The sequence below is a fragment of the Quercus robur genome, chromosome 4 (genome assembly GCF_932294415.1).
Source record: "Quercus robur chromosome 4, dhQueRobu3.1, whole genome shotgun sequence".
Classification (NCBI taxonomy): domain Eukaryota; kingdom Viridiplantae; phylum Streptophyta; class Magnoliopsida; order Fagales; family Fagaceae; genus Quercus; species Quercus robur.
Window position 1 is genome coordinate 70,057,959 of NC_065537.1, and position 25,871 is coordinate 70,083,829.

General features: G+C 34.9%; 1 protein-coding gene across 2 annotated transcripts; it reads left to right on the plus strand.

Annotated features, from left to right (window-relative positions):
- Positions 1-63: 63 nt before the first annotated feature.
- On the plus strand, positions 64-24,684 carry LOC126723526 (protein unc-13 homolog). 2 transcript variants are annotated; one of them, XM_050427045.1, is made up of 27 exons: positions 67-326; positions 729-788; positions 916-1,091; positions 1,192-1,256; positions 1,615-1,975; positions 2,206-2,272; positions 2,421-2,574; positions 4,222-4,389; positions 4,519-4,629; positions 7,519-7,728; positions 8,083-8,184; positions 8,588-8,815; positions 9,672-9,746; positions 10,980-11,060; positions 12,881-13,063; positions 13,188-13,343; positions 15,596-15,688; positions 16,171-16,242; positions 17,634-17,751; positions 18,745-18,926; positions 20,237-20,318; positions 21,962-22,066; positions 22,151-22,257; positions 22,812-22,889; positions 22,974-23,069; positions 23,421-23,516; positions 24,101-24,684. In XM_050427045.1, the coding sequence occupies exons 2-27, from the start codon at positions 781-783 to the stop codon at positions 24,272-24,274; spliced, it is 3,348 nt and encodes a 1,115-aa protein (XP_050283002.1). In that variant the 5' UTR covers positions 67-326; positions 729-780; the 3' UTR covers positions 24,275-24,684. The 2 variants fall into 2 exon arrangements, with proteins under 2 accessions (XP_050283003.1, XP_050283002.1); XM_050427046.1 differs by lacking the exons at positions 22,151-22,257; positions 22,812-22,889; positions 22,974-23,069; positions 23,421-23,516; positions 24,101-24,684 and having other exon boundaries at positions 64-326; positions 21,964-22,006.
- The last annotated feature ends 1,187 nt before the right edge of the window (positions 24,685-25,871 follow it).

Below are 25,871 nucleotides of genomic sequence, written 5' to 3' on the forward strand. Positions count from 1 at the left end.
TGCCTCCACCAGTAAATCCCCTAAACCAAAAAAAAAAAAAAAAAAAAAACCAAATTATCAATACAATATCCCTTCAACTTGAATTGGCTCATCTCTCTCTCTCTCTCTCTCTGCGTGTCAACAACTGGTTACCGGAACATTCGCCAGGAACCCAAAACTCCACACCAGTCTTCATAACTGACCCTTTCAAATTTCAATCTTCGTGTCATTTTCCAAACTGACTCTCTCTCTTCCCTCTCTTTCTCTCTCTAAAAAAAAAAACGTTTCACATTTTGACTGCCATTCTCTTCACTTCCTCCAATCAAAGCAACCAAGCACCACTTCCCGTGAGTTTTTCCATTCACTTTCAAATCTCTCTCTCTCTCTCTCTCTCTCTCTCTCTTTTAACTAATAATGCTGCGTTTTTGCATTTTGGAGATCTCTCGGTTTGAGGTTCGTAGGTTCTGTTTGGTTGCCAAGAAAACTGGGCAACGGATCTCGTGTTAATAGACTAAGAAAAAAAATTAGATTAAAATTTTTTTTTTTCTAGTTCAAGTTGCTTGATTTGCGTGAATATGCTATATCTGAAATTGTTGTAGTAGCAGAGCAGAGTATTGGCTGATTAATTGAGATCTAACTGAATTTGAAGCATGCAATATGATAAATTAATTTTGTGTTTTTTATTAATTAAATTCATTTATTGCTTAGTGGATCGGATTGTGACATTTTTAATATGAATTATTGCTCAGGTTGTAGAGCTAGCATTCTTGCGGAGCTGAAGTTAGTGTTCGATTTTTTGACATGGATGAGTATGTATCCATCTCTTATGAATCTACTTTTTTTCAATCTCTATATATGTGTGTGCGCGTGCGCGCGAATGAGTGAATGTGTGTATATATATATGTTTATGAATGGTGGAATGTGTAAAAAATATAGGGAAAATGCTGTTGAGCTACTGCAAAGATACAGGCGGGACAGGCGGATACTACTTGATTTTATACTTTCTGGTAGCCTAATAAAGAAAGTTGTGATGCCACCCGGGGCAGTTACACTAGATGATGTGGATCTGGATCAAGTTAGCGTCGATTATGTTCTCAATTGTGCTAAAAAAGGTGGCTGGCCGTTGTTCCCTTTTCGCGTGTTTTTTGAATTGTAATGTTTGTTAGGAGTTTTTTTTTTTTTTTCATTCTTGTTGATTATTTTGAAATGTAGGTGGAATGCTTGAATTATCTGATGCTATTAGAGATTATCATGATCACACGGGGTTACCCCAGATGGTAAGCTCATGAATTGCTGTGTACAGTTCATGATATTTTTTATTGGCTATTTATTTGTTTTTATCAATCGTGTAAGTTCATGCACATGTAAAAATACACTAAGGTTGGTTATTAGGTTATATTTGTTACATATGCACGCGTGCCACACTTTCACTTTGACTGATATAGTTAGAAGTTATCCTCAGCGTGTGTTTAAGTTATTTCCGACTTCTGACATTTAATGTTTGATTGTAATTTTACACGTTTTGGTTGTGATGTATACCTTCTTGCCAATATGTGTTAATTAGTTCATCTAGTGTTTTTGTTTATCTTGTTCTTGCTGGTCAGTATTGAACTTTAATTCTTTTTCCTCAACCAGGGAAGCACAGGTTATGCTGGTGAATTTTATTTGGTTACAAGTCCTGAATATTCAGGTTCACCTCCAAAACGGGCCCCACCACCTGTTCCTGCTTTCACACCACCTCCTGTTTACACACCATCTCCTGTTTCCACACCAGCTCCCATTACGACGCCACCTCCTGTTTATGCAGCATCACCGATTGTGTCAAGTGTGTCAAGATCGGAGTCTTTTAACTCCCAAGCTCAAGAACTAACTGTAGATGACATTGAAGATTTTGAAGACGATGATGATGTTGAAGAGATTAATAGTCTCAGAGTTTCAAGAAGGAATACAAATGATGCTTCTGAACTTGCGCTTAAATTGCCTTCTTTTGCAACAGGTAAAAATGATTGAGATCTAGAATCATATAGTGGGAGGGTAGATATAACTTGGAAAAACAGATAAATTATGCAATAATGGTAAATATCAGAAAAATGTTATTTATTTTAGATTCTTTGCAAGTATCTTTTTTGGCTTGCTCTTGTTCTTGGGGTGATTTTTATAGTGTGGAAGGCAAAGCCAACATGCATGAGATGTTTTTCATCAAGCTTTGTACTTTACTGCTTTCAGGAATCACTGATGATGACCTCCGTGAAACTGCATATGAAGTCCTCTTGGCATGTGCTGGGGCTACAGGGTATGCCCCTATCATCTTGTTTGGGTTGCATATTTATTTTTCAACGAGGGCTTGCCATTTAAGTCTGGCACCTACTTTGTTTATGTTTATTACCTTTTGCACCCTGTACTTTTTTTGTTCTTCTTTTTGATCTATTAATATGTAACAGAGGTCTCATCATACCATCAAAGGAGAAAAAGAAAGATAAAAAGTCTAGGTTGATGAGGAAGCTTGGACGTAGTAAAAGTGAAAATGTTGTGACGCAGTCACAGCGTGCACCTGGATTGGTTGGTTTGTTGGAGACCATGCGCGTCCAGATGGAGGTAATTAAGAAACAGAGTCTTTTCTGATGTGGATTTTCAGAACTCTACTTTTATTTGTTGTATTTTTGGCTTACATAATAACAACTAAAGTACTAATCACATATTATGCCTTGCATCCCATAAATAATTCTATATAGACTATGCTATTAGCAATTGTTTTAGCATTGTTTTTTTTTTTTTCATGGTATTCTGGACCTCAATACCATGTGACCTTGATAACATATAGAATATCACTCTTATAATGATATCTGAAAATTTAATGTACCATGTTTCCGTAGAAGAAATTTTATTGATGGATTGTAAAAATTCATAGAATGGACTGAGGCATATCGTATTTTGACTATATGAAATTATTGTCTAGTCTGCTGCAAATAACTTTTTTGAAGCATAAAGTGTTAAAGAAATGTGTTGGAAATCATTTTATTTTTTTATACATCCTGTGGACTTTACCTTAAGGAATCCTCTTCCAAGTCATAAATGTTGTCATATTTACTACAAAATGGAAGAAGCAATCTTGAAAACCATTCAGGTCCTGTCTTGGCGTTCATGTTCAATTGTTTTCCTCAATGAACAAATATTTATAGGTACTTGTATACATACATAAAATTTATAGGTAGAATACTAAAATTTCGTATAGCATGAGAGTGGGATCTTGACTGACATGTTAATGATAGGAAGGCAAAGATTTAATGTAATACATTTGGAAGAATGAGCATTGACATAAGCTTCATAACAGTTATATGGATTAGATTGTTGATTATCACCTGATCATACTGCTTTTAGGACTGTGATCTTTTAGATCTCTGCTCGGCTATGTCTTCTATTTACCTTGAAATGGAATAAGTATCACATGAGACGGTCTTATGAGACCTGCCCCTCACAACGTGTGTGGATCCCACATGTCATGAGAGGGTGGTCTCATGGGACCATCTCATGAGATGCTATATCCTTGAAATGAGCCACTCAGGCACTTACCCTTCTATGTTTGAGGATGATTTCTCTCCTTTATGTTCTCTTGAAACTTTTTGCTTAACAAGAATGAAAAATAGTGTCTTTTTGTAACTTATGTTTGCTTTGCCTGCAATAAAACTGTTTGCAGTTATCTCTTAAAAGAACATGGTAAATTCATCCAGTTTTCCTCCATGAATGTCTCTACCACTCCTATAAAAAAAATGAATTTGTCTCTGCCACTTAGCCACACACATGCAGAAAAAAGAAAAAAAAAGAAAAAGAATAAGAAGAATAAAAAGAAAAAAGAATAAAGGAAGAAGAAAATGAATAGAAAAATTGATGTTACAATAAAGCTCATAAATAGAGGCGTTATAGTCCACTTTTTTGATTTTGTAACTAATACTTCGTATCTTAATCCCAATGGGTAGCACAATTGGTTGGAGACCATGCCTCATGAAAAGGAGGTTACTAGTTAAAATCTCCCCTTCCCTCTCCTTGGGGCCAAATTTTACCTATATTTTTTTGCCCCATGAGTGGCCATTTTACATGAGTTATTAATTTTCAGCCAGGATAGATGTTGTTAGTCCGAGGGATTTCATATTCCATTCTGGTTCTTTTATTTAATTCTGTCAAATTAGTTGTCTTTGGGATTGTGAGTGGTGATAATTTCTCTTTCATTCTTATGTATATGTACAGATAACTGAGGCAATGGATATCAGAACAAGACAAGGGCTGCTTAATGCTCTTGTGGGAAAAGTTGGAAAAAGAATGGATACCCTTTTGATTCCTCTGGAATTGTTATGTTGTGTTTCGCGCACAGAATTTTCTGACAAGAAGGCATTCATTCGCTGGCAGAAAAGGCAGGTAAGTTCTGCCCCTTTTTCAATCATTCTGTTTTTGGACTGTATAGGTTCTCTTCAAGGTAATTTGGAATGGTGGTGATACATATCCCTAACATCCATGGTAAAAAATTTCAATTGTTTGTTGGTTCAGTTAAATATTTTGGAGGAGGGGCTTATTAATTACCCTGTTGTTGGATTTGGCGAATCTGGGCGCAAGTCGAATGAGTTGAGAATTCTTTTGGCAAAGATTGAGGAAGCTGAGGTATGTGTTTCATTGATTAACATTTTTGACTGTTGCATGCTATGTTAACATCAAACCATGCTAAAATGTAGGTTACCTATGTAATTCTTCCATGATTGACTGTTGAAACTATCCTCTTGTAATATGTTTAGTTTTGATTTTTCATTTTTATGCTCTTTTACACACAGCAATTTATATGTTGAATGCATCTATTGATATGTGCTGTAAAAATTGGAAGGGTCAATGTAGTTAGTTTGTTGTTGGATATCCTTGGGAGTCTTAAGTTCACAAGTCACATGCCAATTTCTTGGCTGAAAGAGGAACTTTGGCTTTAAAGAATTTATAAGGCTCATATTTCCATCTTGAAGAGGTTTATTTAATTTAATTAATTTTTTTGGGAATTGTTTCTTGTTGGATTGGACCTTGTTTATTATCTCTGATTTTATCTTATTAATGGAGGTCTCCTTGGGCTTCTTTAATCAAGCCAAGCCTAACTGAGTATTGAATGTTTGAACTCGGTTTGGCAAGATTAACAGGGTGTTAAGAAGCTTGGCTTGAGCTTGTCTTGTGCTCACTTATAATGTTCAAGCTTGTGCTTGTTAAAATAAAATCTCAAGTAACTTGAGCTTGGCTAGTTTCATTAGTCAAGTCAAGAAGCCTCAAATCAAGCTCAAGCTCAATCTTGCAAACAAGCTTTGTTAATACCTTAAAAAATTCAAGTTAAAAAAAAAAAGTGAGAATAAAGTGCATCTAAGGACACAATATATAGGAGGAATAATTTCCACGTAAATATAGGGTTAAAAGTGAGCCGAGCAGTATGCTTGGATATTTAGGGTTTAATTTGTTTTCTATTTTTTCCTCCAAGCCCAAAATAAGCCTCATTACAAACTTAAGTTGAGTGTAGGCTTGGCTGGTTTATCCTTGTGTTTATACTTGTGAGGTTGTTCATGAAAAATCAATTTGCTTGGGTACAACTCGTTTACTAAACAAGTGTCAAAATTAGACTCAAGCTTGGCTTTTTTATAAGCAAGTGAACATAAAAAAAGAAAAAAAAGAAAAAAGAAGAAGAAGCTTTTTACAAGTTGAGCCCAAGTGGTTAGTTTACTTGGGTCTTGCCCAAGGATGTAGTGGAGCTTCTAGCTAGCTGGCCAAGCAAGTTTAGTAAAGATAGAAATGGGGTGATTTGGATTTTGGTCCCTCATTGTCTGATGTGGGGTATTTGGAGGGAGAGGAATGCACGGACATTGGAAGGAACCGAGAGGTCAATTCAAGACTTAAAGATGTCTTTCGTCCAAACCTTGTTTGGGTGGACAAATGCTCCTGGAAATTTTCTCTTTTATTCTTTGTCTGGTTTGCTTGATAGAGCTAGTCTTTATATTTCTTAGTTCTGTTTTTGTTCTCCTGCTAGAGCTACTTGTTTTCACGGGAATTTATGTGATTGGTCTTGGGCTTGTGGACTCACATTTAGTGATTCTCTCCCAATGTTTATAGATTCCCTTCATTCTTATACATAGCTTTGAGTTTGAGTCTTCATTGTACTTCCTTGTCTAACTCGTGTTCTTTTTCCATGTAGTAGTCTTTTTTAATGAAATTTTATCTTACTTATCAAAAAAATTATGTGATGTCTTTTTGTTGATAGATTAGGCATTATCTCTGGGCTACAAGTTCATCCTTTCCTTGTTTGACATCTATTTATTTCAACTGTGTTGTTCTTTTTATGGTTGTATTTGTCACCATGCAGTTGTTGATGAAAACTAATATTTTCCTTGTATCTGTCTTAAGATTTTGAATTTATATTCTGGTAACTTAACCTATAGAAAAAATTCTGGAAACTTTTTTCACCTCTGCAATGCAGTTAAAATTTGTAGTAAAATATTTTTACATTTTAAGGTGCTCCACTTTTGGCTAAATCGTTTTTCCTATGGCATTTGGAATGATAGAAGAGGATTTAGACCCACTTTGGAATCAGAAGTATTAGTGGGGCTCTCTCTTCCTCTAATCATCCTTCTATTTTTTGATAATTCAATAGTACAATTGATAGGGGGGATTTGAACCCTGGTTCTCCTATTCATCCATCTATTCTTACCGGATACGATTTTTTTGTCCATATTTCCTTACTTAAATGTCTTGTTTACTTTGTAGAGTCCATATAAAATATTTTCAAATTCTCCAAAAGAACTCCTAGATTTAATAAGGAAGTTTTCTGTTTTTGTATTGATAAAGGGGGTTTAAGTAACAATGACATGTGAATGCAGTAAAAGAATGCAGCTATTAAATTTGGATTGTTAATGTGCCCCCATAGTACAGGCCCAATGTACTCAGGTTGGCTTTTTGTTAATAATATATTTCGTTACCTATCAAAAAATTTTGGATTGTTAATGATGGAAAAACAAAATGGCACATTGGGATTTTTTTTAATAATTATTATTTTACTTCCTCCTTGGCATCTGTTTGAATAGTTTTCTTTCCTTTTTCTTAAATTTCTTTTTACTCATAATTTCAAGTCTATCGGCGATTGTTCTTGTTCATGCCTTTGCAATTATGATGCTCAAGTTTTGTTCCAAAACAATCTATGTAGGTCCATAAACAATCTTGCTCGTGTATCTCCTTAAATTCTTTGCTGTATTCTTAAACATCTGGAAGGTTTTCTTAAATGGCTATTTATCTTTATCTTTTTAGATTTTATAAAACTGCTGAAATCATTTTGCATTTTCTGAAAATTCTGGGCTGTTTCTATAAGAAACAAACATATGAATTGCCTTTTCGGTTTCTTTTCTAATTATGCAGTACTTAAGATGGTAATGTATTGCTCCATACGTTGGTGACTTTATCAAATCTTTTTGAAGCATAAATTGGTTTACATTTGCTATCTGCTAGTGATTTTGATAGCCTTTTCTTTTCTGATTTTAGTCTCTTCCATCTTCCACGGGTGAACTCCAACGAACAGAATGCTTGAGATCTCTCAGAGAGATTGCCATTCCACTTGCTGAGAGGCCAGCTCGCGGTGACTTAACTGGTGAAGTATGTCACTGGGCTGATGGTTATCACCTAAATGTTAGACTATATGAGAAACTGCTTCTCAGTGTCTTTGACATGTTAGATGAAGGAAAGCTGACAGAGGTTAGTAGTTTTTATTTTTTCAGGTGATGACATCACCAAGATGGAAGCATTCAGATCTTTGTGAAATTTCAGATTTTCTTCATATTTTTGAGTTAGTTTATGGCTTCATATTTGAGTTACAGCTTTATGCAGTTAGGTTTTGGTTTTGAGTTCTGTTGGAATTTGCTTATAAAATTTTCTTTTTATTAAAAAAATGATAGTTGTATTTATAACAAACTCATTTTCATTTAGGGATGTTAATCAGATTCAAAAGATGATCCAAGGAATTGTTGTAAATTTAATATGATGATTCATTATGGATGAACTTTTCACAATTTGTTTGACTGGACCATCTATTTCTATCCACTTTTTCAGGAAGTGGAAGAAATTCTTGAACTCTTAAAGTCAACCTGGCGTGTTTTAGGAATCACGGAGACCATCCATTGCACCTGCTATGCATGGGTATTATTTCGTCAGGTATGGTAGTCATAAGCATAACACTTGTAATTGCCAAATTAAGCAGCCATTCAATCACTTTTCATATTTTTTCTACAAAAGAAAATGCTTTATTGTCTCACAAGATTTTTAAAATTGGTGATGAGATGTGCTTTGTCTTATTTTCTTATACACATGCTGCAACTGTTTTATTCCATCAATGCTTACGGGAAGTTTTGGACTTAATGAACATAAAGGACTCTCTCTCTCTCTCTCTCTCTCTCTCTCTCTCTCTCTTTATAGATACATATATATATGTATGTATGTATGTATGTATGTATATGCGCCCATGACAGTTGGTAAGTTAGTTTGTTTTGTCATTGTTAAACAAAACTTAATTATTGTTATTACCTTTTTTATATTAGTTTTTGTCATGTGATCTCAGTATGTTATGACAAGTGAGCAAGGAATCTTGCAACATGCCATGGAGCAGCTGACAAAAATACCATTGAAGGAACAACGGGGTCCACAAGAGAGGTCACACTTGAATAGTTTGCATTCCAAATTTGAGCAAGGGGGCTTTCGGGATTTGTCTTTCTTACAATCCTTTTTATCACCCATCCAGAGATGGGCTGATAAGCAACTAGGAGACTACCACCTGCACTTTGCTGAGGTGTGATTTACTTTTGGTAGCAATATATGTGGTTATCTAGTTTTATATGTCATGTGGCTGGTCCTAGTTTGTGTAAATAATAGTTTTGATCTGTATTATAAATAGCATATGTTTTCCCTGTACTATTGTTTTTGCTCATACATTAATAATTTACAGTGTGGTTTTATTGTAGCTTCTCTTATTGTTGCATCTGAGTATTGTTTCGTGTCTATGTTCATATCCTATATTTTTTGTTGGGTTGTGGTGCTACAAGACATCATTCAGTGCATTTATTATGTTAAATGATGTGTTTACCACTATGTTCTGGTATCTGCATCTCATCTTATTGCAGAAATACAGGGAATGATCCAACACATGATCTATGTGTATGATGCACAAAATCATGCATGCAAAGTATGTCCTTTTTAGGGATAATCAAATGTAAATCACTTTAGAGCTTTCTACTAAAAACTTGGGAAGATATCTTTTGCTTTTGGTTGCCTTCTTTACTGAAAAAGATTCTTTTGTTGTGCTTAATATCTAAAGCTGTAAGTGGGATAAATCTGTATATACAGCCCATGCCCTTTTGGCATAATTTTTTCCCCTGTAATAACAACAGAGTTACTTGTGTTTTTAAAAACGCTGCTTTATATGCCTTCTAACTAGGAAGAAGCTTAGTTGTTGTTAAGTTCATTTAATTCTGAAACTTTTGTAAGCTTGGAAACTTTGTTTCTTCAATATATCTTGGTTATAGTGTCTTGGACTTTGCTTTTTCTTTTCTTTTTTTTGGTGAATTGTATTGCACTTCAGTTGCTTTTATTGTCTCATCTTCCTAGTTTTGCAACTCAAATTCTTGTACTTCTTGTGTTCCTTGCAGAGACCAGCGATGATGGGGAATATAGTTACAGTTGCAATGGTTGCTCGGAGGCTTCTTTTAGAAGAACCTGCAGTTGTACGTGTATCCTCTTTTCTTTTCTTTTTTTCTTTTTAAATTTTTTTTTTTAAATAATGAATTTGGTTGAGAGCAAGTAATAGAGTCATGCAAGTATAAAGGGTGTATACAACTGGGGACCATTCAATCAAGCTTGCAAATTACAAAGCTCTATCACATCACAAATCAAACATAGAGAATAACTACGCACTGTTGACATCCAATCCAACAAGGTTTTAAAGAAAAATAATTTAAGATTCGGCAAAGTTCACTCAGAATCCTCAAAATTCTAGTTATTCCATTCCCTCCAAATGAACCAAATCAAACAATGTGGGGCAGCCATCTCAATAAAACCATTCCGATGACCGCCTAATCTCCTTTGCTAACAATCTTCGCCATCACCCAATAGACTCCAAACAAGCTAAATACCATAGTCCACAGCTCAGTGGCAATGGGGGCATTGGAGTAAAAGTTGGTCTACTGTTTCCCCATTACATGTGCACATATAACACCAATCCAAAATCTAAACACTCCTCCATAAGATGTCAATCATCAAGATTTTCCCAAGGCTGCAGTCCATACAAAGAAAGCAACTCTAGAAGGGATCTTTGTCTTCCATATGCTTTTCCAAGTGAAAGACTGATCTCTAATACAAGGCAAGACCTGGTAATGGCCACTAAGCTCAAAACCCTTTCTCTTAGCTGGTTTCTAGCACATCTTATCCTCCCCACCTCCCCTCACAGGAACGCCATAAATATATCCTTAAAGTTCGACAATGACTCTAAAACCCAATCTTGTACAGTTCTAATGAAGCTCAAATCCCAAAGAACCCATTGATGAACTGCATATGATCTGTCACACAAGCATCCTTATCCTGACTGATCAGGAATAACTCTGGAAAACATATCTGAAGATGCCTCTCCCACACCATAAATCCTGCCAAAACTTCACTGTAGACCCATCCTCAACCTCATACTGAATGTGGCAAGAAAAATTGGGCCAGCCTCATCTTATAGTCGTCCACAAGCTCACTCCATAGGGATCGGATATTGAATTGGTACACCAGTCCCCCACTCACAGACATACTATAGTCTTTCTTCTCAAGGATTTTATTTATTTATTTTTATCTGAAGTAAAAGTTTCTTGATGATGGATAAAACTATCTGTCCACTGTCTGGAGCTAATGTTTAATTTTCTTCTCAGCGCTTTATGTAGTGCAAAAGTTTGAAAGTTTAATTTCTCATTTTCTTGTAGGCAATGCAATCTATGTCCATCACAGATCGAGATCAGATAGAATCATATATATCGTCATCCATTAAGAATGCTTTTTCCAGGGTATGTGTTCAACTTGTTTGTGGTAAATTATCTAGATGTTGCTGTTTGGAGATTCAAATATTATTATTATTACTTTGCATTTGTCAAGGAACTGGGCTTTCTTAAAGGGAATTTTTGACTGCTGGAGGCTTCTTGAATTTTATATGCTATGCCCTATCTCACTCTCTATAGAAGTATTTTGGAAAATTACGATTTACCTCCTTGTGGTTTGGCCCTATCACAATTTGTCCATAGACTTTCAATCGTTACAGTTGACCCACTAAGATTTGGACTAAAATGAAAGTATTAGGGTTCTGTCCAAAGTACCCCTAATGAATTCATTTTAATCCAAACCTTCGGGGTCAAAATTTAACAATTGAAAAAATCTTGTGGGACTAATTTGTGATTGGGTAAAGCCACATGGGGGCAATTTGTTTGTGCAAAAAAAGCAAAATCTATTAATTTAGACGGAACCCTAACAATTTCATTTTATTCTAAACTTTAGGGGGTAAAATGTAAAATTTTAAAGTTTGTGGACTAAATTTTCATAGGGCCAACAACGAGGGAGTAAATTATGATTTACTCAAAAGACTTTTCTGACACATGTCAAACTTTTTGTTTCTGTTTTATACTTTGGAGTGTAAATGGGTTCAAATGAGTAGTTGGCTATTTTGGCTACCTTCAGTAGCTGTGTAAGTTAAACGTTTTTGCTTGCTTGTTGAAACTTGCAATCAACTCTAATTGATGCAAATCATATATGCTTAGTGTAATTATTATAAATTTGAGCTATGCTTGGCTTGGCTTGCTTAGAAACTAGTTTAACAGATGAGTTTTAACCTTGCATGAAAGATTTATGGTTTCCGCCTTTCTGTTGCATTCATTTACATTAAGTATTGTATTTACTTGACACCCATTTTACACACACACACACACACACAAAAAAAAATCATATTTAATAAATAATTAACTTGATGATAATTCTAATAAAAGGCGAGATTGTGCAAAAGCAATTATAAAGCTTTACAAACATCCAAACCATGTTTTCTCACTTTCTGTGGCTGTCATGTTTGGCAGTCAAACTTGGAACCCAAGTCTAGCTCTACTAGTTTAGGCTAATTTAAAGTCTTAAAAAGATTTTAATGACCTTAGCTTCACCAATTAGTTTGGTCTGCATGATCACAGACACACTCATACATACTCAGTTGATTTTCTTGCACATCACTACATCTCTTATTACATGCATTGGGTCAATGGTTCACCCAGCCTTGTGTCACTTTCAGCTGCATTTTTATTTTAATATTTTAATTAAGGATCCCTGATGTGATTGCTGTGACTATTAATAGTGGATTGCAAATTTGAGATACGACATTTATTATTTACTTTGTGATACGACATGCATTGGGTAGTGGTTGCCAACAATGTCCTTGTTATAAGTTTCATTCCTTAGGATTTTGAAAAGCTTTTCTTTGTTCCTAAGTTTGTTTCCTACTAGGAAATTGAGCAATAATTTTTTATGATAGTATTGTTTTTTAATGCCTTCCTAGCTCTCTCTTTCGTGAATTAATTCGTGAAAGAGAATTATTTGAGATATCTACGTCCCTTAGCGACCATCCTACCAGTCTCACAGATTTGCGAGGAGGCTCATGAGAGCCAAACAGCCAGTTTCAATGTGAGATCCAGCTAGGCAGTCACTCCATAATCTGGCTCTCATGATAAATAATTCTATGTATATACATATCATTACCTCTTTGTGGTCCATTCTCTAACATGTGAGTTTCCCCCTGCAGTCTCTGTTGAAGGTTCATTTTTCATTTTCAAATATTTTTCTGTTCTTGGTACAGTTACTGCATGCTGTTGAAAAAGCAGACCCAATGCATGGACATCCTTTGGCATTGCTTGCTGATGAAACCAAGAAACTTCTGAAAAAGGATTCAACCATGTTCATGCCAATTCATTCTCAAAGGCATCCACAAGCAGCTGTTGTTTCAGCATCACTTGTTCATAAATTGTATGGGAACAAGTTGGTAAGCTTATGTTTACTTTGTTTTTATAAGTAAATCTTCTCATCTTCTGTACATGAGATAGTCTTAATCATATCTCTTTTTTTTATTTGTTTTTTGTTAAGTTAATCATATCTCTTATTTTCAGAAACCTTTTCTCGATGGTGCTGAACATTTGACCGAGGATGTTGTATCTGTATTTCCAGCAGCTGATAGCCTTGAGCAGTATATACTGGGTCTTATAGTGTCTTCATGTGAAGAGGAGACTGCAGAGGTCTACTGCAAGAAACTAATTCCATATGAGGTAAGATAGGCGGATCTTGAAGATTCTTATTTTTCTATCTATTGGACTGGTGAGAGAGTTTAGCTACATCAAGCAATGATAAATGATGAAACACTGCGTATTAGGATGTACATTTGAAGTGCACAAAATAACACCAATTTATAAAATATTCAGGTGTTCTAAAACCCTCGAACATAATGAGTAATGTGATTTGGAATTTAATTGTCTAATGAGTGATGACTACATTTGAATCACAAAAGACATAAGGAATGAAAAGTCAGTGATTAATATTTGAGTTGCATGCTTAATTCACTTTGCAATGCACTTTATAAATGGGACAATACATAGACATTATGAGGAAAATAGCCATGGCTTTCCTTTGCATTAAGTGAAACTACAGACACCTCCCTCTTGTTTTATCAAATTATTCTGACCTCCTTGTTATGGTGAATCTTGGAATGGTTATTATGTTGCAAGAAAGGCTTGCAATTTTCAGCGAGGGTGGTCATTCTGATATTGCTTGTCCACATTTTAATTTTGGGGCATAGATGAGGATGGTTACCTCCCTCATGCTTTCTCCGTGAACAAAAATTCTCCACCATATAGAAAATGTTGAGCAAGGATCATGAATGGTTTTCATACTTCTTGTAGCACTTTATAATATGCAGTGTTACATAGGGCTATAAATGAACAACAGCTTGGATTGGGCTTTGGTAGAACGCTTGTTTATTTGGAAACAAACTGAAATCAAGCCATACTGTAAGGCTTGTTTCTTAAATAAGCTGAGTTCAAACAAATTATTCTTTTTTGAGCTCAAGGGTAAACAATCCAACCTTGAGCTTCAAATAGGCTTGCTAATAGGGCTTCATTTGGACTTGAGAAAAGCCCAGAAAAACTCAATTTTGTGAAGAGGTGCTACCCATGCCATGAACAAACCTAGTTCAAGTAATTTACTCTCTTATCTGTCTCTTTGCTTCTGTTGTTAAGTTTCTTTATTCTTTCTATTCATGGCTTTCATCTATTCCTCCAAAATTGTTCCCCCCAAAAAAAATCATGTTAAAAGTATATACCCACAATAGTCAATTCTTTCCTTTTCCTCTACTAATTGGATTTCTCCCAAAATGTCATCTTGTTTCTTCTTTTTTTTATTAATTTTACTTCCAGTTGCTTCAACTAACAGTCTTAATTCCCAATCACTCTCAAACATCTGAACCCTGTTCCAAGTACATCAGGGTCACTGCTAGATATTTTTACAGTAGTTGATGAAGATGAGAAGAGGATGCATGCCAGACTTAGCTATTGTTTCTCATTATAAGCAATGCATTTTCTTTTCTTCAATTTGTAAATTATTTTATTCCTTGTGTGCAATAAGTATTCCAAGTAAGTTAATAAATATGATGAACTTTTTAACTGTTATTGATCTTTCGAAGAACACGTTGATCTCACCACAGGTCCCTCTCTTGAAAAGATTTTGAGTTTTGGGTGTTCTGATTCGTGTTATGTTGTGTTTTGGGGTTAAGAAGTGTTTTTGTAACGGCTGGGCTTGAGGTGGGTTACGAAGATTAAAGGAAACATACCACAAGTGGGTTGAATGATACTTTTCAAACCATGGGTAGGCAAAGTGATTTTCGCCCAAACCACAGGTGGATTATGTGTAATTATCCCATATATATATGTTGTGAGTGAAGAGAGGGGGGGGGGGGGGGGGAGGGTGGGGGTGGTGTTTTTGAAATACCAAGCCAACTCTGCCTCTATTAATGATTAGAGTCATATTTTATTCACAGTTGGTTCTAAGCCCGAAGAGAGGAGAGTTGCAATAAGTCAAAGGCCAATGTAAAACTTAGTCATTTTGTTATGAATGGATCCTTTACAGATACCCTGATTCGTCTGTTGAGGTTCCTTAGTCAACCTCAAAGTTTTGGAACTGAGGTCTTATTTTTTGTTGTGTTGAGATAGCAAGCTGAGTTGAGTTAAACTCAAGCTTGTGTCAAATATTTTCAAGCTGAGTTTGAACACTACTCTTTCGTGATCAAGCCAAGTCCAAACATTTAATACTTGGCTTGGCTTGATCGGCTTGGTTATAGCCCTAGCAATCTAACTATATTTTGCATTTTGAGATAGTTATACTTATATTTATGTATAAAAAATACATAAATTATGTGATGAAACTTAGTTTGGTTTGCCATATATTATTTTGACTCTTGATAGTTTATGTTTTCCTTTTAATGTTATTTTTGTAATTTTTTTTAAAAAAATTTCTTATTTCCATTTAGATTGAATCTATATCTGGAACATTGGTGATGCGTTGGGTCAATTCGCAGCTTGGAAGAGTTTTAGGTTGGGTTGAGCGAGCCATTCAACAAGAGGTAATTGCTCAAGTTTATTTCATTTTGCTTCCAAATCATGGCATAAGTGGTGTTTATTTGCCTGCCACTTGTTTGGAGTTGAATGAACATAATGTTGCTTGGTATTCCATTTTCTTTCTTCAGAATTTGTCCCCTACCATTTTTCTATGTATAGATTCTGCTATTGTTTATATTTTTTATATTGTTTATATTTATAGATGTTTCCTTTTGGGGCATAGTGCATTGTTCCGCTAAATCTAATCATGTAAATTTTGTATATTGAAAATTTAAATGAGTTTTACTGAATTTTAAAATTTCATTTCATGCATCATTGCTTTTATTTTCACATATCTATGTAAAATTCTTAGTTATGCTTCTTAATTGATGAGACTGAGATATTCCTAAACCATGGTGTGGTTGATAACTCATGTTGTTCTTTCTTCATCTTCTCTGTGTTGAGATATTTCACCCACCAAGTAGCTCTCTTGTGTATCCTTTTTCAGAGGTGGGACCCAATATCGCCTCAACAGCGGCACGGGAGTTCAATTGTTGAAGTTTATCGAATTGTAGAGGAGGTATGCTTGTGTTTGTTCTTACATGCCCTTTATAATTTGTTTTGTAAATGTGCTTTCAAAATTTGTTCTATTTGGTTGGATTTGTATAAAGTTGATAACTGAAAGTCTGTTGGTTCATGTTTAATTGAAAGCTAAAGATGAACTGGATATAGTTTTGTCATCAGATGTCTTCTTCTTTTCCTGGACTCTTATCAAGGCACTGTGATACCTCCCCATCCCCACAAAAAAAAAAAGAAAAAGAAAAAAGAAAGATGCAATAGAGCAAATTTGTCCCTTGAATCCTTTTTTTTTTTTGGGGGGGGGGGGATATAGATGTGGAAAGTTATCATGGAGAAATTATCACTTCAGTTATACATTTCCTTTTTTTTTGTTTTTGTAAGTAAATAGTTTCATTAAAAACAGAAAAAGTGGTACCCAAGTACACACTTTGTTGATAAATTTCGTGATTGAAATTACTAGACAGTTTCTGTCCTTGCATAACAGCATTTTTCTGACCTTTTTTCGTTTTTTGAGATACATTCAATGAAGTACAAGGGTTTCCTATTCTGCAAGTTTTGTAATTGCATGAATGCTTTTTTAGAGGGCAGATTGATATTAGAATAATATCACTTGATGAATGATCTGTAAATAAAGGAGATTAAAGAATGAATTACAAGATGTTATTTACAGGAGGACAATGATTCTAAAAACTCAGAAATGGAGTTACAATTACTAAAACCCCACATCTGGGAGACTGGGACTAATCAAACAACAATCTAGAAAACAATTCTATCAAATGTGTTCCTGAAATTTCCATATCCTCCACCCTCCCTAGTGTCTGCATCAAACATAATGGAACCAGATCTTGCCTAACCAATTCCACCATCCAAACAACAACTCAGTGACTGTTTTGGGTAGCACCCATGGAAGCCCAATGGTGCGAAAAACAATACTCCACGTCTTGAATGCAACATTACAGTGTAACAAAAGATGCTCCATGGTCTCCCCACTGCAACAGCACATACAACACCACCCTACTAAAGTGTATCCTCTCTTGATGAAATTATTACATGTAAGGATCTTCCCCCATGCTACCGTCCAAACAAAGAAAGAAACCCTCCTTGGGGCCTTGACACACCAGATACTTCTCCAAGGGAAACTCTTAGCACAAGGCATCATAAAAAGTACACACATCAAAGTCTCCATTCCCTTTCAACCACCAAACCCCTACCTTGGTCAGAGTATCTTTACTTTGATGAAAGAATTTGTTGATGGAGGTTTTGGATTCTTGCAGTTTTAAATATACTTGTGAGACCTGGTGCTTACGTCTTTTATGCACTTTTGCACTATAATCTATTATACACTTATGGATATGTTAGTAGTTCCTTCTGTGATGAATATTTTTGATGCAGACGGTTGATCAATTTTTTGCTCTTAAAGTTCCAATGAGGTCTACAGAGATGAATAGCTTGTTTCGTGGCATTGACAATGCATTTCAAATGTATGCGAATCATGTGGTTGACAACTTGGGTGAGTATCTGTGTGAAAATACATTCTTGAACGAGTGTTCCTTTTCTAAAGAATCAAGGCAATGTGTTTTACATAGTAATTCCACTGCGTCAAAGAGAGGTGGACCATTTTTTTTTTTTTCGAGTTCCCCCCCCCCCCCAAACCCAGTTTCAAGTTATTAAATTTTGCTTTTTACATCAAGTTTTTATAGAGCTGTATTTGTTTTTAATGTTTATCAGGCAGTGAAAATACCAAATGAATACTCCTGTATTTTTCTCTTATACTTTTTTATGGCATCTGAGACTCTAAGTTCCTTTTCAATTATGGAGAACTATTTGATACATCCTCGATACTCCTGTACTTGTGTCAAGCACATGTCGCATGTAAATGTTAGGGCTGAAGATGGTCTAGGCTGGGTTAGGTTCAGGTTGGGTCAGCACCAGGGAACAAATATCATAGAGCCAGCCCTGCCCTGGTCCTAATGGGAAAATAAGGCCTAGAGGCCTGGCTTGGCTTTTTGAGTGGATTTTGTTGAAGTGTAGCATTAGTGGTTGAGGTTTGTGTAAATTCAAGAGATCCATGGTTAAGATTTAATTTCTCGCAATTTTCTTTCCATTGGTTTTTTTCTTGCATATACACACATTATCATTAATAAAATAAAATATTAGGCCTGGTTCAAATTTTAGTGAGCCAAGGCCCATCCTTTTATTTGGTGATGCAAAATTTATTTGCTGCTGTTTATTTTAGGGACTTGTTCATATATCAGCTTGTGCAAATTCTGTGTCATATATGACTCTCTCTCTCTCATAATATCAAATTTACATTCTCCCTTACACAATGATGATGAAATATATCTTCATATGTTTTTTTATCTCTCTAGTCTCTCATATGGTCAAATTTGCATTCTTGCATGTTCTGCTTCTAGGTTACTATTTTCCTTCAATTGTTTTGCCTTTTTTTTTTTTTTTTTTTTAAAATATATATTGGCCCTGAAGTGTGATTTTGATCATGTAGCTAGCAAGGATGACTTAGTTCCACCTGTTCCTATCCTTACACGATACAAGAAGGAAGCAGTTGGAATAAAGGCTTTTGTAAAAAAAGAATTATTTGACCCTAGGCTGCCAGATGAGAGAAGATCTATTGAAATAAATGTCCTGACGACACCAACCCTCTGTGTTCAGTTAAACACTCTATATGTAAGTTCAATACTAACTTGGTCTCTGCTCTCTAATGAACAATATCTAGATAATTATTTCTGGGAGTGCAATTTCCTCCCGCCTCCTCTCTTTTGCTGAATGTAATGATTGTTTATTCTAATGTTGGTATAGTCCATTCTGGATTTGGAGTTCGTGGGTTCCAATTTCACTTTCTTATATTAGTCCTGTTCTTTTTTTCAAAATGAATTTGAAAGTTTTCTCTTTTTGCATTAATTATGTTTATACATGGCATTCGACCTGATAGCCCAGTGCTACTGGCATGCTGTGATGCTTTGGTGTTCAGGGTTCAAAAACCACCTCCCCACCCCCCAAAAAAAAAAGAAAAAAATTACTTCACCCAAAAAAAGTTAATACGTGATTCCTTTTGATGTTAGCTATCCCTAAGTTTTTAGCAATGTCATGATTTCCTTGTTGGTTTTTTCTTTTGTTTTTAATTTTGAATGGACTGTCTTAACTAAATAATGGTCTAAACACTATCAATTCATGTATACACTTACAGAAGAGCAATTGAGCTAATTCAAAAATTACTTTTTGGTAAAAGTTAAGTGGTTTTCCTATAGAAAACATCTTTAAATTATGAGATGTCTGATTTGGAATAAATCTCCAATTTGGTATTTGATGGAATGATCTTTCTGAATATTGATGAACTAATAGTGAGGAAGCTTTTTTTTTTTTGATAGGTAATAGTGAGAAAGCTTTGTGCATTGGGTACGACCTTTTTTTATTTTTAATAGTAAGGAAGTTTAGATCTGTCCTGGGGTTTGAAGACTTTTAAGTAATTTTTCCTAGATTTACCTTAACGAAGTCCATGACTGGTTAATTTATTCATCATAAAAATATGGCTCATCCACAGGGAAGAGATATCTGCAAGGTCAATCTCATCATTTGAAAAATAAAAAATATTTATAAAAGAGTAACATGAAAGTTACTTCAAGAAAAACTTTCATGTTTTTTTCTTTGTTTGGTGTCTTTCTTATTGTCCAAATTAGTATCGAATATTCTTTGGAAGCACCATGCTGGAATATTTGTTGCCTTTTCACCAACCAAACTTAGTTGTGGAAACAATTCATGAGACAAAAAATCTTGTCAAATAAAAGATGAAACACTTGTCAGAGTCCTTGATTTCTATATAATAGTATTGTCGCTCTAGTAATCATTTACTACCACTATTGCATCATATTTTAAACTTCTTTTTGTTTTTCTAATTCCTTGTCTTTTACTTGCAGAAAATTGCTCATTGATTTCTTTATTATATGACATTTTGATAAAGGTTTTGGTGCTATTAACAGTATGCAATTAGTCAACTGAATAAGTTGGAGGATAGCATTTGGGAGAGGTGGACAAAGAAAATGCCCCGTGAAAAGTTTATCAGTATGTGACTTAACAAATCAATCTGTTATTGTGCATGTGTGCGTGTGTTCTTTATGTGACTACATAATTTTTTTAATGAATGGATTCTTTGATGTAAGTTATATGAGCAAAATGACTCCTTACGGGATATTATTCTCTCTCAAAAGTGTCAGTAAAACAAAAGGGGAGTCCTGGGAACCATGGCTTGGACATGGCCTTACCTTTCAGCACGTTTCCCAGTTGCCTTGAAAGCTCAAACCTGCACTTTTGTGCTTCGCAAACCAAAGCTCTTGTCATTATATCAAATAATGAGCCCTATTTCTTTTTCTCTAAGAGTCCGTTTGATTGTGGTGAAAACTAGGGGATAGAAAAAATGGGGGAGGGGTGTTAGGTTTGGAGGGGAAAAGAGAGGTGGGGGGGGGGGGAGAGAAAATGGTAGGGCCTGGAAATTTTATCCCTGGGCCCACTAAAACACAATGTCCCCAAATCGGGGAGAAAATTGGAGGGAAAAGAGGGGTTATATTCTATGGACAATTTTGCCCCCATTTTGACATTGAGTTCCAGCCCTTTCTGTTTTGTTTTGTTTTTTGTTTTTGAGTTCCAACTGTTTTTTTTATTTATTTATTTATTTTTTTTAAGTTCCAGCGTTTTTTCCTACTCCTATTCGAACTTTACCCCCTTTTTTTCATCTTTATCCAAACTTTACATACCAACGTTAGCCACAATTCATTTGGGATTTTTTTTTCTTTATTTTTTAATATTTTATTTTAACCAATTTAATAAAATAAAGTAATAGTTGTAATGTGTCACTTTTACAATGTGTCCAATTATTTCTTATATACTATGTAATTGGGGCATGGTAATAAATTCATTCAAACTACCTTATCTATCTTCTCACGTTTCTCCTCAAACAAACATATGAGTTTTCAATCCCTCTACTTTTGCACCTCCAACCAAACACCATGAGGGAAATCTAAAATCTCTTCTAACCACCCACATTTCCACCCCTTCAACCAAATGAAACCTAAAGCTAACAAGAGGGGGGAAGAAAAGAAAAAAGAAACACAATGAAAAATATCTTGACTAGTTAATGTTAAGAGTTTCTATGAGAGGTTCATGACTAGTTAATGTTAAAGAGTTTCTATGAGAGGTTCATACATATAGTATGAATAATTTGTACAATCAACTTGACAAGTGACTTTTTTAAAAAAAAATAGTTATCAAGCAATATATGACCTCAGCCTCCACTACATTGGGCCCTTTTAAGTTGAAAGCATTTTTTTTTTTTTGGCTTTCAAAACAAAGGATTCTCAAATAATGTGATCCATGATTTATGCTGTTCCTTTGGGAGAGAGATCCACTTACCTGCCCCTTTACAATAGCTGATGTGCATTGTATCTCTTCAAGTGTTATTTGTAAACATTTAATGATAATTATAATTTGATAAAGCATGGTCCCCGGTACAACCTTTGCTTACCAGTGGCCTCCACCTCGTGAAACTTGATTCCAGCCACTGTAATAAACGATGGGGTTAAACATTTAACTATTGCTTGCACAATCACTCATTGGTTCTACTTGATAGTATCTTCTTTAATAAGAGCAGGATAATGCCAATATTTTTAATTCTTTTTGTTAGTGCTTATTATGCAAAATCTTTTGTCTAGAGAAATCCATTATCGAGAAATCTAAAAGTTTCACTCAGAAGGACACATTTGATGGGAGTAGAAAAGATATAAATGCTGCTATTGACCGGATTTGTGAATTTACTGGTAAGAAAAATATGCATTTTCCCTTGTCTATTTCCTTGATAAACAAAGTTGGTCAGTGAAAAATTTATTCTTTGCATGTTCCAGGAACTAAAATAATCTTCTGGGATTTAAGGGATCAGTTCATCGATAACTTGTATAAACCCAGCGTTAGTCTCTCCAGGTTGGAAGCTCTAATTGAACCACTTGATGTGGTAAGATTTTTCCCCTCATGAAGCTACTTTTTAAATTTGTTTGATATGTTAATGCTGCTTAATTGGAATAGAGTAATTAAGAATTTGAAGTCTTTTGTTTTATTCCTTGCATGGTAAGTTTCATATGAAACTGCTCCATCTATATGATTTTGACGGACTTAATTTTTAGATCACCTCAGCAAACAGTGTTGCATAAGATTTTGAATGCACATGTGGACTCTAAATTTCATGAGGGTTGCATTAGGGCAAAATACCCGCTGTACCATGCGCTGGGGTTTAGTAAGGCTACAACTAAATTTTTTCTAGTTATAGGGAACTCACATTATATACAGACATTTTCTCTCTGCAATAAGTGTGCCAGATTCTTCTATTTTGTTTAAGAAAATTTTGTTAATAGATTCAGATATAGCTATTGTTAAAACTTGAGTCTTCAATGTAATCTTACGGTGACTTTGTCGATGCAAGATACAAGACCAATTAATAAGAATTTTAAGTGACCTTGTCAATGAATATTGACTGATATTGAGATCGCTTGTCACTGTCAACTGCTGCAGGAACTTAGTCAACTCTGTGATATAATTGTGGAGGCTCTCAGGGATCGCATTGTGACAAGTCTGCTTCAAGCGTCACTTGTATTTGCCTTACCTGTGCTATTTTAAACAAATATGTCACAAATACTATTAATGCTTATGACTGAAACTGGTGTCCTTTTCCAGGATGGCTTTCTTCGTGTTATATTAGATGGAGGTCCATCACGAGTTTTCTCCCCAGGCGATGCAAAACTATTAGAAGAAGATTTGGAAGTCTTAAAGGTGTTTGTGACTCTTTTGAGTGTTAACTGAACAAGAATGTGAAAATGCACTGTGGATTGCCTGAACCAAAAAGTTGATTTCTAAATACAACGAGCCTGCAATTCTTTTGGACACTCATTTGTGCATCTCTTTCTTATGACAAAGAGGCAACTTAGTAGTTTTTTGCAGAACAGCCCTGGAAGAGAAATTTCCAATTTTAAGAAAGCTTTATAAACTCATTCCCCTTTTTACATTTTATTGCTTTACTTGGGAAGTTTTTCAACTTTGGTTGTGTAATATGAACAATTTCAAGTACTTCTTATAAGACAAAAACTAATATTATATTACATCAATGTGGCTTTTTTTTAATAGGAATTTTTCATTTCTGGGGGAGATGGGCTTCCTCGAGGAGTGGTAGAAAATCAGGTGGCACGTGTTCGGCATGTAATAAAGTTGCATGGCCATGAGGTTAGTTCTGCCTTTTATTTTTATTCATTACTGAAAAAAAAAAAAAAAAAAAAAAAAAAAAAAAAAAAAAAAAAAAAAAGGTTAACAGACAGCTGGAAGGCATTTGAGGTACTTAGCTTATACAAAATTTATGATGTCATTGTCCTACAACTCGACCTTTTTGTTTTGTTGTCCTAACACTGCTAGCAACAGTTGTAAGTCTTGTGACTGCTTGCCTAAAAAAATAAAATAAAATAAAAGTTAATGTTAATGTGTTAGCACACTATGTGACATTTGTAAGAGGTGAGCCCCAATTTTCCCTTTGGCTTGACTTGGTTTGATTTGGGACAGTTAGCCACATCTGACTAGCATTCTCCTTGTCTTATTTCGCCATCAGTTAGGTTATCAATTGCACCAGGGAAAATTTTTCATTGAAATTGGTGTATCGCCATTGATTCACTAATATTTATTTTTTGCTTAGATATCTTCTATTTTTCATTGTGCTAGTATTGTTTTGTTTATTAGCTGAAGTTGGCTATTCTGCATTGATTCTTCCTGAGAGTCCATCCCAAAAGCATGTTATATAACTTCTTAATTGTTTGCAGACTCGAGAATTGATTGAGGACTTGAAATCTACCAGCGGCCTGCAAATGCAGGATGGCAGAAGCAGATTAGGAGCAGATTCAAAGACTCTATTGAGAATATTATGTCACAGAAGTGATTCAGAGGCCTCTCAGTTCCTCAAGAAACAATACAAACTACCTAAATCTTCTGCTTAGGTAATCCCTGTATTGCACAAAAATGGACACAAGGAAAGTTAAGGCAACATAAATGTGTAGTTTTAGCAACTTGCTTATGTAAATATGATGTCATTGCTTCTAAGAGAAAACCATGGTAGTTAGTTTTCTTGTTGTATGTATTTTTTATTTAATTCATTGTTTATTTTGTTGTATGTGTAACAACTACTTTTTGATTTAGCTGGTACTGTTATATGTTAGTTGAACTCTGTAACTGGTTCATTCAAACTCTAGTTTCAATGTCATCGACACTTTAGTTGCTGAGAAAATAAAGAAGAGGAATGTAAGCATGCAATATAATGGGTCTCAAGGCATATATACAAGTGTTCATATGCTATGTAGTATGTACGTATGTATCTACTGCCAGTCTTAAGGCATGATTATTGATTTGCTTTTTAAGGCTTCTTTTGCCCCTTAATATGTGTTATATGGTATATGGGTCTTCGGCTACTAAATAATAAGGCATGGGCATTCTACTTGAGATAGAAGTTAATTCACTTTATCGTTTAGATAAAAAAAGAAGTAAATTCACTTATAAATGACTTGTAAGAATGATTTGTATTAGTTCATTTACATCGAATAAAGTTTGTCGAAGTATTATTTCTTTGACATGTGACAATATAGTAAATTCATATTTTAACTAAAAAAAAGGTATATTGTCTAGCATTACTTATCCAAAAAAAATTAAGAGTCTTGGCCAAGAAGTTTGTCGAAGTATTAGTTCATTGACATGTGACAATATAGTAAATGCATATATTAACTAGAAAAAAGGTATCTCATCAAAAAAAAAAAAAAAAAAAACTAGAAAAAAGGTATATTGTCTAGCATTACTTATCCAAAAAATTTAAGAGTCTTGGCCAAGAAGCCCCACAAATATATGAACCCAAAAGCAATATATGAACCCAAAAGCGTTCGAAGATGGTGTGTGCGTCTATATATATATATATATAAAGTTAAGAATGAATTGGATGGCCAAGAAGCCCCAAAAATATTTGCAACTAAGCAAAGCACGATGAATTTTGAATGATTGAGATGAGATGAGATGCGCAGTGGAAAATTTTTCATTAGTGAATTACTCGCTTACTTGACCTACCTTTTCTTTCAAGTAGGCCACTTTTTTCAGAATATAGTTCAAGATAACCGTGGCCGAGAATGTATATATATATATATATATATATATATATTTGATGTTGACAATTTCAGAATGTAGTTCAGGATAACCATGACCGAGAGTGTATATATATTTTAAATGTTATTACGAACCAAGAACAGCAAACTAGCCTCAAACTGCAGGTACACTTATTGGATAGTCTTGGCCCATTTGAGTGGATAGTCTCGGCCCATCTTAGCCTACTAGTTGAACTAAGTGGAATTGGCCGAGCACGAGTCAAGTATCCCAAGACATGCCGTGATCAAGAGATGGTGCATTGGAGGAATCCACCTGTCGAGCAACTGGTGTCAGGCACAAGTTACTAGAAAGTTATATCAACGACAAAAGCGAGTCTCCTTTGACCAATGATTTGACACAAAGGGACCCACTGAATATCCTCTCATCATGATAACTCCATTGAGAGGGGTA

Excerpts from the sequence above, each read along its gene's own strand:
- LOC126723526 (XM_050427045.1), top strand. Across the intron at positions 4,630-7,518 it reads CAAAGATTGAGGAAGCTGAG|TCTCTTCCATCTTCCACGGG; the intron begins GTATGTGTTTCA and ends TTCTGATTTTAG. Across the intron at positions 13,064-13,187 it reads AATTGTATGGGAACAAGTTG|AAACCTTTTCTCGATGGTGC; the intron begins GTAAGCTTATGT and ends TCTTATTTTCAG.